Genomic DNA, 16,339 nt, shown 5'->3' with positions numbered 1-16,339 from the left:
GTACGAGCTCGAGATGCCGCCGATACGTAGATGGCGAAGTGGCAAAAATTAAGATAAGCAAAGAAGAAAAAGAAAATATACAGTAGAACCCCTGTATTCGTGTTCTCCAGATTCGCGGACTCACACATTCGCGGATTTCTCTCTGGAACATTTCCCCACATTATTCACAAAAAATTCGCCTATTCACAGTATTTTTCTTTGAGAAATAGCCACAAATTCCTGTTTTATATCAATTTCATCATAAAATGCACTTTTTGTGATACAACTAATAAAAAAACCAGGTATACAAATTTTTAGTGGGTTTTTCTTGAGTTTTAACTTATCCAATATAGTATGTATTCTCATATCATTGTATTATAAAATACTAACATAGCGGTCAATGTTTTGGTTTGGAAATCAGCTAATGGCAAATACAAGTTTATTTTGCCATATCTAACTCAATTCTGAGTGAATTTTCTTGCTCCTAGTTAGCATAAACAAACATCTAGTTACTTGATTTACATATGACAAGGTAATTCTTTGTTATATGATGTGTTTTTAGGTTGAAATATGACTTGAATACATCTCATTGTGATCGTGAACTAAATTATTTTTGTTTGTTAACAGACTGTGTTTGCAGTATGTTTATTGAGTAAAAACATTACATGATTCTGTTCTCTATTTTCACTTTATTTCATTGTAATATGAGCTTTACGTTACATATCTATTTTTTAACAGCGTGAAAACAACAGTGAAAGGTGTTCTTTCAAGCCCAGTCGTTTTGTTAAAAACGATTTTCTCTCAATTTTTTCTCTGGTTGTATTTGATGGCATAAGTTTATGGGAGTTTCATCCTTGTTGCCAATGTACGATAAACCATTAGCAGCTCGAACAGTTTTCTCAGCTTCTGCTACAACCTGGTTTAAATTTAACAGTATATTTCCTTGTTGATCTTTGATCTATAGCAAATAAAAGTTATTATATAAAAATATATCAGTCCTATTCTACATAATGTCATTTATAACAACTACAGTAATTGTTTACTATTGCAAAATGGTTGAAATACAAGCCAAATGGATGTTGTTGTTATCCAATTTGGTTGTACTTAGCTAAAAAGTTGTTTCACATTCAATTTTTCATGGTTGTACACATTTACGCAACAAGTATCACAATACTTTCATCATTATCTTTTGCTGTTTTTGAACTTATTGAACTAATAGATGGGAATTGTAATTTGGTCTCTTGCTCCCAGATTGTACACTGCTGCCTGCACCCACTACGAGCAAAATTTATAAATATTTTTCAAATATCACATCAGTATTAGTTAATTAACCTAACCCCATCGTAAAATCAGATTATTGTAAGGCAAATTATCATTACCTGAACACTACCTGTACACTGTATACAACTTTTTTATATCTTTACATACTCTTTCTATTATGTTTTTACACAATATTTGTTATTTGGAAATGTATTTTCCTTATTATACAATAACATGAAACAAAAATATGGGCAGCATTAAGGGCATTTTAATAACCTGTGATTATACATTGAACCATATACAGTCAAACCTTGGTTTTTGTACGACTCTCTTTTTGTACATTTCAGTTTTTATAAGACGTTTTTCTACACAATTTTCTCAGTTATCGCACGTTTCCTCGGTTTTCATCCATTCCGAAACACTCCATCAGGGGCCAAGCACATGACAGGGTCCCATATAGTGCCCAAACAAAGCATCCCATCTTTTTTTACCCATTCTGCTTTAGTGTTCATGTTTTTGTACTTTTGTGCTTTTTATTCAAGAGCAACTGCAAAATAAGCCATCGTGGGGCCACATTTCTAAGTGCTAGTCCTTCTGTAAAAAAAAGGCAAGAAAAACTATAGAAATTAAGAAAGAACTCGGAGCAAAGTGTTGGAGGAAGTTGCATGCCGATCTGAAAGTGAAAATGCCTACAAGTGCTGCTGTTAGTGAATTTAAGGCCAGCATAGGCTGGTTTGAAAAATTCAGAAAATGAATGGGCATACATAATGTGCCTACTTCAGGGATCAACCCTTACTGGATATGCAGCTCCTCAGGCTGGGTAAACTTTGAGGTCTGGCAATTTGTGAAAACAACACATCAATGGAAAGAGGAAGATATGGAAATGTACATGGTGAAAGAAAAAAATTCTAAAAAATTTTCCCTACCTTCCATGAGAAGTTGAAAATGACTATTTACAACCCCTTGTGGAGCCTCTTTTACAAGACAATCGTAAATTTTACCAACTGATATATAACTTATGTTTTTTCTAAAAAATAGATTTACTTTATTTTGTAAAATTATAATTATTGCTCACACAATATCAAAACAGATAAGAAATAAAAGCAGTAACAAATCTTAGCATATTTGTTGAAAAATATTTTCGTAAATTTACCAAGAATGAAGATTCAGTAGCTTATTTTTACTTTAAATAAATTTTGTTTTTTCTAATATTTCTTTGCACCTTTCTTTGTAAAATTACATTTACAACCGACATACTATCGTAAAAGACAAGAACAAAAAACGACAGCAACCCATTGGTATATTTACGAGCAAATTTTTAAAAAGATGTCGTGTGAGAGAGAGCCCCAGAACATTCTCCTTTCAAGTCACAAGCAGAACTGAACTCCTGAGATGCCCACACTCACGAATTTAGCCAGTGTAAAGTTGCCATTAGTGCATAATATTGTTTATCTACAGGATCAATCTGTCCACCACTCCAAACCTGTTATACTACTCTTGAAAATCAATCTGTCCATTAAGGGTTAAGGACATGTTTGCCATGTGGAATGGTGCAAAAAATTTTGTAAAGAATTATTATCCCAACAAAGAAGTTGTAATCCCTCCCTGTCTCCAAACATGTTTAATGACAATGCAGTTTTGTGTTTAACTTGTTTAAGCAAATTTAAAAGAAATGCCAGAAACAAATGTTTCTGGATAGTTATGTTGTGCAACAGGGGTCCAGTAACTCTCAAGCTGATCCTAGTGCCAATAAAAAGAAGAGAAGTAACCCCAGATAGGTCCTTGATACTGAAGTCCTGCTGGAAGGAGATTCCCTTCCAAACAATAACCTTTCCTCCTCCCTCTCCACTCCTCTCTGTCATCCACACTCTTAACATGTGTTTTTCAGAAAGGTAAGAGTGATGTTAATTTATTATATCATTAGTCATTTATATTTATTTCTTTGTTTTCTGTATGAAAAACTGTGTTTATTTCCTATAAAAGGGATTTTGACGTAAGGAAAAAATCTATTTCTGGGCGATTGGTTCGTGTCGCCAGCGGAAATATCCTTTAATCCATTATTCTAAGGTAAATGTACTAAAACACATACCAGAGAATAAATAAAATAAAGAAAAAGGTCAGTATAAACTGACTCGCTCACCCTCCAAGAGGGGTGTCGGTATGAACACTATGGCGAGTGAGACCACTACCACGAACCGCTTGCCAATAGAAATCTCCCACTACAAAATCCCCACTAGAGGGGAGCCGAACCCACAGAGTTGGGCAGGCAACAATAACTACTACTCCATCCCATGCTGCCGACTGCTGCGCCTCTGGTGGCCATCCTGAAGTTAGCAGACAATCTTGAGCGATGGGAAGGGCAGGGCGGGATTTCGCTGGCGACACGAACCAATCAGCCAGAAATAGATTTTTCCTTACGTCAAAATCCCTTTTCTGGGACTCAGTTCGTGTCGCTGCGCGAAATCGTACCAGAGAAATAGCACAAGATTGTAAGAACAAAATAAAACAGACAAAAAAGGGTCTCAAATAAAAGATAACATAAAATGAAAAAAAATATAATTGCTAACAATATACATATACACAAAATGATACAACAAAAATAGAAATATTACTTAAAATTAACTTAAGGTTAATAATATTTCTTAAAATTAACTTAAATTTAACATATATATACAGGGCTTACAAGGAATATATGTTGAGATTAGTATCTGTGTATAGTTATTATGTACAAAAAGATCAAAGCAATTATAACAATAAACTGAATAGAACAAACTTCAATAATAATATAATAAAGGAATGTATATGACTTAATATACAAAACCCGTAACCATTGTAAATACGATGTGTCACCCTAGCATAAAAATAAGGGGAACACATCAAAGAGATCATTATATACAATCAATTGTGAGTGACCCTAGCAAAAAAATAAGGGGCACCCACTATACCATCATAAGAGCAACTAAGACTCAAGGTAAACGTAGATGAACATGGCAGGTATAGACGAACTGTTGGGTGAGATAGGTAGAAAGGAGAACTGGATCTTCTACTAAAGATTACGCAGAGTCGGGGGAAACTATGTTACCCGCCGCAACTGCTGAAAATTTCAGAGCTTCCAAGGACTTTAAGTAATGACGCTTAAATACTGTCGGCGATTTCCATCCAGTATATTTTTTCAAATCATCGAAATTCATGTGTTGGAAATAGTTAATTGAGGTGGCTACTGCCCTGACATCATGTGCTTTAGGGAAGGAGTCAGGATTGGCTTGCTTAATAAAGTACAGGATCTGTTGCCTGATGCCTTTAATAGATAAAGTACCACCTTTTTCTCTCTTAAAGAGAGGACCCGATGAGGATGAGGATGTCCTGGACAGAAAGGCTCGTAAGGTTGACACTGGACAAAGAGAAATATCTTGTGGAAGGGTACAACCTTCCACGGTTCCCACCTCATCAAAAGGATCTTCATTCTTTGCTATAAAACTACGTTCCGGATGAAAGTAGAACTTCCCCTGTGGGAAGAAATTCAACATGATCCGGATCTTGGATAATGCCGACAGTTCTGAAATTCTAGCTCCTGAAGCCAAGCTTAATAAAAATAGAGTTTTTTCTTAAGAGCATTATAAATGAACATGTGTTATTATCTGTTTCTGAAGCCAGCTTTAGAACATCATTAAGAACCATGATACTGACGTAGGCCTCACTGAAGGTCTAAGTCTAGCACAAGCCTTGGGAATAGACGAGAAGTAAGAGTCTGTCAAGTCTATGCTGAAACCAAATTGAAAAATCTTTTTCACAAGGCTGACTTGTTTGTCGTAATAGTGCTAGCTGCTAAGCCTTTTTCAAATAAAGATCTGAAAAAGGATATAGCTGAATTGATTGTCATGATTCTAATATCTGATTCTCTCAGGAAGGTTGCTAACTTTTTGACTGCAGCATCAATATTGTCTCAAAGTTGAATCTCTTTTATCAGATTCCAAGAAGAGAATATTTTTGAGGATCAATATTCGCATCTCTTTAGCCGCAAACTTCATGAAATCCATAAAGTTAGGGTTTTGAGAATTCCTGAGGAAGCGAACACAGTCTTCGTTGTACTGACTGGGAGAGCCTGGGATTGGGAATTCGAAAGAGGACGAAGACCAGTTCCAGAATGAGAGGGTACCAATTGCTCTTCGGCCAGTCTGGGGCTACTAGAGCCACTTGACCTGAACGTCCTGAGTTGTTCAGTACCTTCAGGAGAAGATTCACTGGAGGGAAGACATAAATCTTCTCCCAGTTGTTCCAGTCTATGGACAGGGCGTCCGTGGCATAGGCCAGAGGGTCCAGGTTGGGGGCCACATAACATGGGAGTTTGTGGTTCGCTTGGGATGCGAATAGATCCACTTGTAGACCTGGAACCCTCTGAAGGATCCACTGGAACGAAATGTTGTCCAGTGACCATTCCGACTCCAGAGGAATGATCGGGATAGAGCATCTGCTATGACGTTTCTCACTCCAGCTATTATGGGTGGAGGAGAGGTGCCAACTGAACTTGTCCGCAGGGAGAAGATGGCTACATGACATGATTCAGATGACGTGACTTGGAGCCTCCTCTGTTTACACAATGGACTACCACTGCGCTGTCTAAGACTAGCTTTATGTGGGAGTTCTTTGGCGGACGTAACCTTTTTAGAGTCAAGAACACTGCCATTGCTTCCAGTACGTTTATGTGAAGCTGACGGAACTGGGGTGACCAGGTTCCTTGAACCTTCTTGAACTGAGAATATCCTCCCCAACCGCTAATGAAGCGTCCGTGTGGATGGTAATCCCCGGAGGAGGAAACTGAAGGGGTACTGATACTGACAAGTTCTGAACTTTCGGACCAAGGGCGTAGACCGATTCCGTAGAATCTGAGGGACTGATGATAATTTGTCCCTGGACCTGACATTTGCTCAGTGAGCGCCAGATTCTGGTTAGGTCTTTCAGTTTGGCTTTCATCAAGATGTTTGTCACTGATGCAAACTGGAGTGAACCCAGAATCCTTTCCTGGGTTCTCCTTGAAGCAAGTTTGTGTCCTAGAAATTGCTTTACTGACTTCGCTATTTCTTTTCTCTTGGCTGATGGAATCGACAGAGTATGGGAGGATAGATTCCATTGAATGCCCAGCCACTGAAAGTTTGACTCCGGAGTGAGTCTCGATTTGGTCCTGTTTATCTTGAAGCCTAGATATTCCAGGAACTGGATTACTTTCAGTGTTGCTTTGCGACATTCCTCGACTGTTGGAGCCCAAATTAGCCAATCGTCGAGATACGCTACTACCATAATCCCTTGCGATCTTAGTTGTTGGACGACTACTTCCGCCAACTTCGTGAAACACCCTGGGTGCTACGTTGAGACCGAAGGGAACTACCTTGAAGGAGGAATGCCTGATCTCCTATCTTGAAGCCCAGATAAGGGCGAAAGAAAGTGTCTTGCAATAGGGATATGATAGTATGCGTCTGTAAGATCGATAGAGTGGTGGACGGCCCACGGGGAAGTAAGGTCCGCACCTGCGAGAGTGAGCATTTTGACTTGTCGCAGCGAATGGCCAAGTTTAAACGGGACAAGTCTAAGATCACCCTTCTTTTTTGTGAGCCTTTTCTTTGGAACGCTGAACAAGCGCCCTTGAAACTTTAATCTGTGATTCTCGCTATTGCTTCCTTTCTGAAGGAGGTCCTACGCATACTAGTCAATTCTTTGGATGGAAGTTGAAGGAAAGGTCTGGGTGGGGCGGATTCGCCACCCAACTCCAACCCAGGCCTTTCGACACAATGCTTTGTGCCCATTTGCTGAATCCCCACCGGTGGCGGAAGAGAAACAGCCTCCCTCCTACCTGGAAGTTCTCATTGATGCTGGTAGCCTCCGCGGCCTCCCCGGAAGTGTTTTCCTCTATTAAGGGACCTTCCTGATCCTGTCTGACGAAAGGATCGCTTACCTCTGCCTCCCCTACCCGAGCGGTCATATTGCTGAAAGGCTGGCCTTCGAAACACTTGATTGAAGGCTGGGGAGACAGCGTAAGAGGTGGAAGGTTGAGGCTGGGGGGAAATTCACATAAATAGGCTGTGATTGGGCCTTGGAGGTAGAGGGTTGGGCCGCCTTGCACCAACGGAACAGCCGAAACTAGTGGCTGGGCGAAGCGTTGCTGTTTCTTTTGGTAAGGCTGGAAACGTCTGGGTTTCTTCTGAGCCTTACCCCTCACTGCTTGATCTTGGCGTCTCCTTGCAGTGAGACCCCAACGATCCTTAAGGCTTTGGTTAAGCCTTGTAGCCTCCGCCTGGACCTCCTTTACCATTGCATCTGGGAAGAGGTCTGCTTCCCCACGATGTTTGATGAACAAAGCAACTTATTCGGTTCATGCCGAATAGTTGCTTCCTGGAGGACATGCTTCCGACAATTCGTTCTGGCTGTGGCGAACTCGAACATGTCAGACTGTACCGTTTGAGTCAGTGACTTGGTGATCAGCTTGAATAGTGGCTCGGAACCATAGAAATGGTAGCCACTTCTGTCATGGCCATGTGTTAATAGACCTGGCCAGCCATAGACTTGGCATCAAAACTCTGCCTGAATGAGGCTGTCTAGAAGTCTAGGCAGCTTCTCACCGCAAAAAACAAAAACTGCTCCATAGCACAGTCTGGTTTGAGTTTGCCCGCCGAAAAAGTGTTGGGCAGGTCTTCCCACAAATCTCCGGTTGAGGGAAGTAAAGGAGATGTAGGGTCCGCTTCCTTTAGCTGCGGTAACGACTCACCCTTTTGGGCCGCTGGGATAGTGACCGTAGCAATCTTGGTAAGGAAAGGAAGCGGAGTTCCCTCTTCCATTGTGAAGATGGTGAATGGACTCTTAAAGGGCTGTATCTTCGTATTTGAACAATCCATGTCCTCTAAGCACCTGAGCCATTCTCTTTGAGCCTGGTCACGTGAATAGAGGACTGTCTCTTTAGGGACCTTGTCATCTCGCGTCATGGCAGCGGCAGTGGAGCCTGGCGTAGCCAATGAACGGCGGGGTTGGAGATCCTCCGGGTAGAACTCGAAGTCCTCAATCCTTCGAGTTCCACACCGGGATAGAAATAAGCCCGTCCTGGAAGGGGGAGTATGACGCCACCCTCCAGGGGTATTCATAGAGAACGGAGGCAGAGAGTCATGTGGTGGCAGATGAGCTATACCTGTGCCGAAAGGTGGGGGGAGTAGCTAGCGGAGCCTGGCTTAGTCCGGCGATAATGTTATCCTGGGAGTTAATCCTATCGGACAACCGGGAGAACATCTGCTCCATACTGTTCTTGAGAGAACCAACCAAATCCCCCATGTGTTGCAACAGGCCAGCATTGGGATCCAAAGCCGGCGAGCTGCTGCGGAGGTGGTCGGGTAGCTCTGAACAGGAACCAAAGGAAGGGGAGCAACGGCTGACTCCACTGGAGTATGTGATCTCTCCTTGGAAGATCTACTCCTTGAGGATTTGGAGCCGGACCCAGAAGCTCTAGACCTCTCTGCTCCGGGGTTTGTAGCCGGAGACTTGCGAGACGTTGACGCCGACGACGTCTTTTTAGACGACGACGACGTCTTTACTCAGGGTTTTTAACTACCGTCGTCCTTTGACCTTAGGTCTAACGGAGGCCATCAGGAGAAGTATAAAGGAGCTCAGCTCCTGTAAAGCCTGGAAGGAAGCTGGAGAATTTGCAGGAGATAGAAGACCCAGTGGCGCCAAGGGAAGCCCTTGGGCGTCCAAACGTACTCACCTCGACCAACAGGTCGTCAACACCTACCATCGGTTCAATATTTAAGTCCAGTGTCCGCGAACTTCCGACGAGATGTCCTGGCCTGGCTCAGTCAACGAAGCGGCGAGCTGCTGCTGAAATTGCCGCTATAGTCGGGGCTGCCTCTGCTGGTCGACGTAGGGGGGGGGGGGCCCCGTTGACTTGCCGCCGGGGAAGATCAGGACCGCCAACCTCTTCTCAAGGATGTAGGGCTGTCCCTTGGCGGCGTTCTTGCAAAAACCGCCGACCCAAGCCCGCAGGGTTGCCAGGGCGGTGTCTCTAACAGCGGGAGCCTGGAAGAGAGGGTATTTGTTAGTTTTTTGTTTTTTAAGTTTAAACTTAAAATTAAAACTTAAGTAATAGGTTAAACTAAAAACTATAGAGGATGCGAGATCCCATATAAAACAAACTTAAGTTTAATATAAGAGATTAAAATTAAACTTAAGAACTATAATCTTGTAGGGATTAGCTAACGGAGTTGGAATACTTACCCCGTCTAAGAGCTGGCTCACCAGATCATAGCAAATCGTGCAGGTCTCGTGAAACCAGACCTGAAGGTTCCCGTGCAGAGTCGCGCATGGAGCATGGGATCTGCAGACTTCATGCCCACAGGGGTCCTGGAGCATGGCATTACATCCCGGATGCTCACAGTTGGTGGTCTGTAAGTGAAAGATACAGAGCATCCTAAAAGATATCACTTACAGGCTAAAGGTTAAAAGAACTCCGCTGCATGCCGGAGCGTGAAAAAAATTTTGGGCAACCCCTCCCCCTTACCGCCTGAATAGGCTAGAACCCCGGAGGAAATCCGGTGTGAGCAGGCAACGGAGGGGTTGGCTTAAGATAGCTTAAATTAAACTTAATATAGTTTTAAATTAAATACTAATTCTTAAACCTATAGACATCGAACGTACCGGACTAAGTCCGGTGCGTGGCGGAGTACGTGTCGCGAAATCAGCGCGACGGAGTGGTTAGTAAAGACCAACTGTATGCCGCAGTCCGCCCGTCAGGGTTGGGTGAAACTAGCACCTTTCCACGTGGATGCCGGAGCTCCGGTAGATTAAAGAGCACCAGTAAGCTGGGAAATGGTGAGAGGGCAAACAGACTTGAGCTAGCAACGGAGCGACGGAGTAAGTAACGAGGAGGGGGGAAAGGCCAGTCCCCCCCCCTTAGTCATCACCGAGCCGTGCCGTGAAGCCTAGAGAGGTCGGGTCCAGTATGGGTCTGTCAGCCCCCCTACTCCCTCCGCCTAGGGAGAGAGGGAGGCAGGCACGGGTATGTGGAGCGAGCGTGTGCAGACCAACCCTCCCCCCCGGCCAACCCTATGGAAGAGCGGGAGGAGGGGGAAAGGTGACTGAACAGGCGTCTGGCTGCTCCGTGATCACGTAGTGACCACGGAACGGTAACATGTAATACAATGAAACAATACAGCCTAGGATAAAGCAACCGGCTAATCAGAGAGATGCTATAGAGAAGCAACCGAACTGAAGAGCGGAAGCATAGTGGTGGAGACCAATAAAACATAACCTAGACTACGTGAAGCCAGACGCCGTACACTAACATAAATAATCAAAATCACTAAACGTAAAGAAAGAAAATAAAACAGTAGGAGAAAAAATCCAGGAGTGTACGACTAACTCGAAAGAAAGTCTAACCACTCAAAGCTAGCCGGGGCCGATACTAAGAGCTGTGGCTAGGGTCTGGATGGAAGATGCCTACGCAAGGTGGTGGAAAAGACATGCATGCATGACATAAACCCAGTAGGCTGTACCCCTAACATAAAAATAGATAACCAATAATAGAGCGTAATGAAATAAGGGAAGGTCTGGGTATGGAAGACCAAGAACGAACCCGCCACGAGGCAGAAGCATGACTGCCATACTTCCGACCTAGAGCTCGTATTTATACCTAAAAAACGGCAAATACTGACTCAAGGCCGGCAACAACCAAATAGCAATAATCACTGATACTTAACTTAGCTGCTGCGATGGCTGTACGCTCCATGACGAATAAATCCAAGAAAAAGGGCACAAAAACACAGAGCAAAAAAAGGGCACGTGTAACGCTGTGTGCGCTAAACTGAAAAGGATGACCACAGAGGCGCAGCAGTCGGCAGCATGGATGGAGTAGTAGTAGTTGCTGCCCACTCTGTGGGTCGGCTCCCTCTAGTGGGGATTTTGTAGTGGGAGATTTCTATTGGCAAGCGGTTCGTGGTAGTGGTCTCACTCGCCATAGTGTTCATACCGACACCCTCTTGGAGGGTGTGAGCGAGTCAGTTATACTGACCTTTTCTTTATTTTATTTATTCTCTGGTATGTGTTAGTACATTTACCTTAGAAATAATGGATTAAAGGATTATTTCGCGCAGCGACACGAACTGAGCCCAGAAAATGTATTTTTAAAGATATTTTTGGGGGTCTGGAACCCATTAATTGTATTACTTATCCTTATGTGGGAATTATATTTTTGGTTTTCACAAGCTTGAATTTAGTGGAGGTTCTGGAATGGATTATGTATGAAACTGAGGTTCTACTATATTGATCTGGGTTCTTTGAATTTATCCATTAGGTGTTAAGCTATTTCATCATCTGTCAATTTCTTTTGTAAGCTCCATTGATGACAATAGTGGCTACGCTATAAAAAAAAAAACAGGTCTCGACATAAGAAAAACCTACTTGTGGTGGCCGCTGTGAGTCTCAAACCCACCCACTCTCCCTGGCAAATGGCATGGGACTGGGCGTGAACATTTATCTTGCGAAACACCAAGTGTGAAATGAGGTAGATGGCTTGACACATGCTTTGTTACATCTGTGCAAATGGAGCATGGAGAGCCGAGGCGACTCACTGTTGGACAAGAGATAAAAGCTCTCCTGCCCTGAGTCCTTTATATTCTATCACTGTGCCAACAAGCACTATTCTGTCATTGGCTGGTTTGTCTAACAGAGCCCTGGGGAGACCATAAGTGTGTAACATCTTTGAGGACTCTCAGCAGCTACCAAAAATAGGTTTTTCCTACATCAAAACCTGGTTTATCATGGGTAATGGCAGAGAGTTAATAAACCTTCTCAAAACTGTCATTAACCTGATGAACATCACAGTGTATTTAAAACTACATAAAGCATTTCACATGAAGAATTGAACAAGCTAAACGTGGCAGAACCCTGCTTTGACTGCTTAAAAAACACCATAAATTAATGATGACCTTCATCCATCAGATATCCTTTTATTTACCTAAAACTTAAACATAGCATAACTATTTAAAGCCCAGGACGCAGTGTTACCATGCGAAAACACCACAGGCGATGGACAGATGGAAAAAACAGAGTAGTATAGGACATATGGCAAACAATACATTACTGATTATACATTCTAGTTCGATACCAACAGTACTGCAATGGCCAGTGATTTAAAGGATTAAGTGCACTGGACTATCCTGAACAAATTAATGACTACCGAACACTTCTAAAATACAAATGAGCAAACACACGCATCACAATTCTAATTGGCGTTAAAAAATCAAAAACAGATAACTATCAGTAAGGATTTGCCCCTATTGCCCCCAAAACATAACAAGACAGTAAGCAATATTTCTAAGTACAGTTCCATATTAATAAAATTCATAATTCCTATCATCATGAATGTTTGTTCATTAGATGTTTCCTTTAGCAAATGAAAAGTGGTGGATGTCAAACATGCAGCATTGATAAAAACTAAGTACGGGTAATAAATTATTCAACTTCACAGTCTAAAAATCATCAAAAACTCTTATAAGAGATGTACAAGTCATGCCATAAGGTGGTAAGCCAGAAGAGTTTTGGATTCCAAGAAATCTCAACAAACTGAAAATAGGACATTTACGGTAAAGTCCTCTGGCACTGCATTTACACCGAAAGTAGTACTCAGATTTAATAAAAGCTTCCCTTAACAGTCTTACAACGACATCCAATCTCTGTACTTCAAAACATCATCTTAAAACATCTTGTGAGATAACTTTAAAATGAGTTAATGGTTAAAAGGCTATGGTTATACTATAATATGTAAATGTACAAAAATTAAACAACTGAACTTACTTGTGTTGTATAACCTGCATGTCATGATAAAGAACATCCATACTGGTGGCAGCATCCACATATACAGGTCCCAAAGTAACAGCAGCAGCTTCTAACCAAACATCTGAATAAAAAATCACTAAAACCAAGGCCACCACCCATTACCGCTGGTTGATGTACCACAGGTCGAGCAGCTTCGCCTAGTCCACCCACCGCTTTCAAGCCATGCTTGGCCACAAACGTAATTTCGTGGGCACTAATATCTTTTGAATATGAGCAGTAATTCCAGACCTTGTGTGCTGTCATGAAGATTGCATGTCGCTATGCGAATAGGATACACCTTTTTTGAAAAGAGAAATACCTTACTGATACATAATTAAATAATGAAAACAAAAAAAGAACAAAAATCACCCATTCAAGAGTAATAAAAAATGCTATTAATCATTTCTCTTTGAAGGCTTAAATTAATTGTAATAATTAAAATATTTCCTGGCATACAAATTCCTAATTTTTCTGGGCACAAAGACCAATTCTGTACAAACTGTTTAGTTCCTTTCCTTAAAGTTTATTTCCTAAGGTTGTTTCAGAGTTTGCAATAACTTCTGTTTGCCTTTCAACAAGACCTAGGCAAAATTAATGCCTGGATACGTATACTATAAGGAGTGAGTATTTCTCTATAGCACTAGACATTTCTGAGGAAATGGGTCTAATGTATCTTGTAAACACATTAACTTTAGTGAAAATACGACTTTCTTACCTGTAAACTGAGGTTAGTTCCAGACTCTACCAAGTTGAGGCTGAGGCCATCAATAGAAGCGCGCACCATCTTGTATTTAATGACATCTGTTGTTGGGCAGAAGTGCTCATCAGTTGTGTGTAAACACTGGGGTTGAGGAGTACCATGATAACAAAATAGATGGGGACGTGGATGCCGCAAGCGATTTTCCATGTCTTCTACTGTCAGCAAAAAAGCTTCTACTGCCTGTTAAAAATATACTGGAGCTGAAAAAGGAAGAATAGCAATAATTGACTAAAACTTAGTAAGAATTAAGACATTCTGAAAAAGTGATCTCTAAATCAATTGATCAAAATAAAGCTATGCATGAAGTACAGTCAAACCTTGGTTTTCGTATTCGCCTCGTTTTCTATACATTTGCAGTTTTCGGAGGACTTTGCTCTACCAAAAGTTTTGTTGCTCGCCGTATTTTAGGGTTCATTACACTACGAAACGCTCCCCTCCAGGGCAACCCGCATGTTGACTGGGCCTGTATCAAGTGCCTAAACAAAGCATCCCATCTTCTCTCTTAAACCCATTTTCTGGCTTTGCTTCTCACAGAACAAGCATCACAGTCCGCATCACTGCACTGTTTGTTTGTTGTATCTTGTGCTATTTTGCCATTAAAATTCATTGCAAAGAAGCCATCATGGGGCCAAAAAAGTTGCAAGGTTCCAGCCCTTCGGTAAAAACAACAAGAAATACAATAGAATTCAAGAATGAACTTGTGAAGTATGAAAGTGTTGCACGTGTAGCTGATCTCGATAGGATGTAAGGCAAGCCAGTGTCGACAATTTGCTCTATCCTAGCAAAGAAACATGAAATCAAGGCAGCTGATTTTGTGAAAGGGGTCACATCATTATCGAACCAGAGATCGCACAAATAGTGGAAGATGTTGAGAACTGTTGTTGGTGTGGGATAGTGTGTCTGAAGTGATCATTTGTGATAAAGCTAGGATATATTGTGTGCTGATTCAAGTAAGAAAATGCCAACAAGTGCTTGCTCTTGTGATTTCAAAGGCCAGCAGAGGCTGGTTTAAAAATCTAAAAAGCATATGGGCATACATAGTGTCACGTGGCATGGGGAAGCTGTAAGTTCTGATAAACATACCACCAAAGAATTTGCTGATGAATTCAGAGTATCTTGAGGCTGAAGGATTCCTTCCTCATCAGGTCTTCAACTGTGATGAGACAGGCCTGTTTTGGAGAAAAAAAACCCAAAGCAGACCTACATCGTCGTCATGGTGATCGCTCTATAGCAAAAAAATTCATATTAAAGGAAAGGAAAATGTATCTTCTTCGAGTAGGTCTGCAGCAAGGAGACATGCCCGCATGTGTTGGAGGCTTCTGTTCTCATGATTGTTTGGGAATACTGATGTGTGTTGTGGAACTGCAGCATGCGTATTATGATGTAATATTTCGTCTAGATCCTTCTAAAAAGTTCCTGTCCAGAGACGATGACGTTCGATGGTTAAGCTTCGCCCTTTTCAGCCCGGCACCGAGATCAACGTATATATATATATATATACGTATATATATATATATATATATATTATATATATATATATATATATATATATATATATATATATATATATATATATATATATATATATATATATATATATATATATATATATATATATATATATATATATATATATATATATACATATAATATATATATATATATATATATATATATATATATATATATATATATATATATATATATATATATATATTATATATATATATATATATATATATATATATATATATATATATATATATATATATATATATAATATATAATAATATATATATATATATATATATATATATATATATATATATATATATATATATATATATATATATATATATATATATATATAATATAATACATATATATATATATATATATTATATATATATATATATATATATATATATATATATATATACAGTAAGTCCTCGGGTTACGCCGGTCTCGACTTACGATGTTTCGTGGTTACGAACGCGCCCCCATTAAAAATATAAAAAATAATATTTTGCGTCCTTCCGTCTTACGCGGTTTAGCGTCTTAAGCGACGTAAACAAACGCGAACTAGTTCCGGGCTCACGGCGGAAGAATACGCTTTGTGGGGGAGAGGACGGCGTCGCTTCGCTACGCTCATTCCTCGCCCATACGCCATTTGGTTGTTTACACTGCCTCTCTCTCCTCGTGTTGTATCGTTTTTGTAACTTTTGCTCTTTGTTATGGCTCCCCCAAGCGCAAGGCGGACTCTTCTGATGGTAGTGCATCGAAGAAAAGAAAGGACCATCACCATGGAAATTAAAGTGGACATTATAAAGCGATCTGAGAAGAGAAACGCCAACAAACATTGGCCGCTCGCTTGGCCTAGCCATTCGACCGTTGCTACCATTACAAAGATAAAGAGCGCATCGTTGAACATGTGAAAGGATCTGCTCCTATGATAACTAAGCAGCGTAGTGGTCTAATAATTGAAATGGAAAG

General features: G+C 40.9%; 1 protein-coding gene across 1 annotated transcript in view; it reads right to left on the bottom strand.

Annotated features, from left to right (window-relative positions):
- Window positions 1–13,200, bottom strand: part of LOC135216294 (bridge-like lipid transfer protein family member 1) — a 661,298-nt gene extending 648,098 nt beyond the window's left edge. The window contains exon 1 of the mRNA XM_064251460.1: window positions 13,066–13,200. Within this exon, the coding sequence (XP_064107530.1) occupies window positions 13,066–13,106 (41 nt within the window). The 5' untranslated portion in view covers window positions 13,107–13,200. The remainder of the gene's footprint in view (window positions 1–13,065) is intronic.
- Window positions 13,201–16,339: the final 3,139 nt, after the last annotated feature.

The sequence above is a fragment of the Macrobrachium nipponense genome, chromosome 6 (genome assembly GCF_015104395.2).
Source record: "Macrobrachium nipponense isolate FS-2020 chromosome 6, ASM1510439v2, whole genome shotgun sequence".
Classification (NCBI taxonomy): Eukaryota; Metazoa; Arthropoda; class Malacostraca; order Decapoda; family Palaemonidae; genus Macrobrachium; species Macrobrachium nipponense.
The sequence above is the reverse complement of the archived record's forward strand: the minus strand, read 5'-3'. Positions and strand labels throughout refer to the sequence as shown.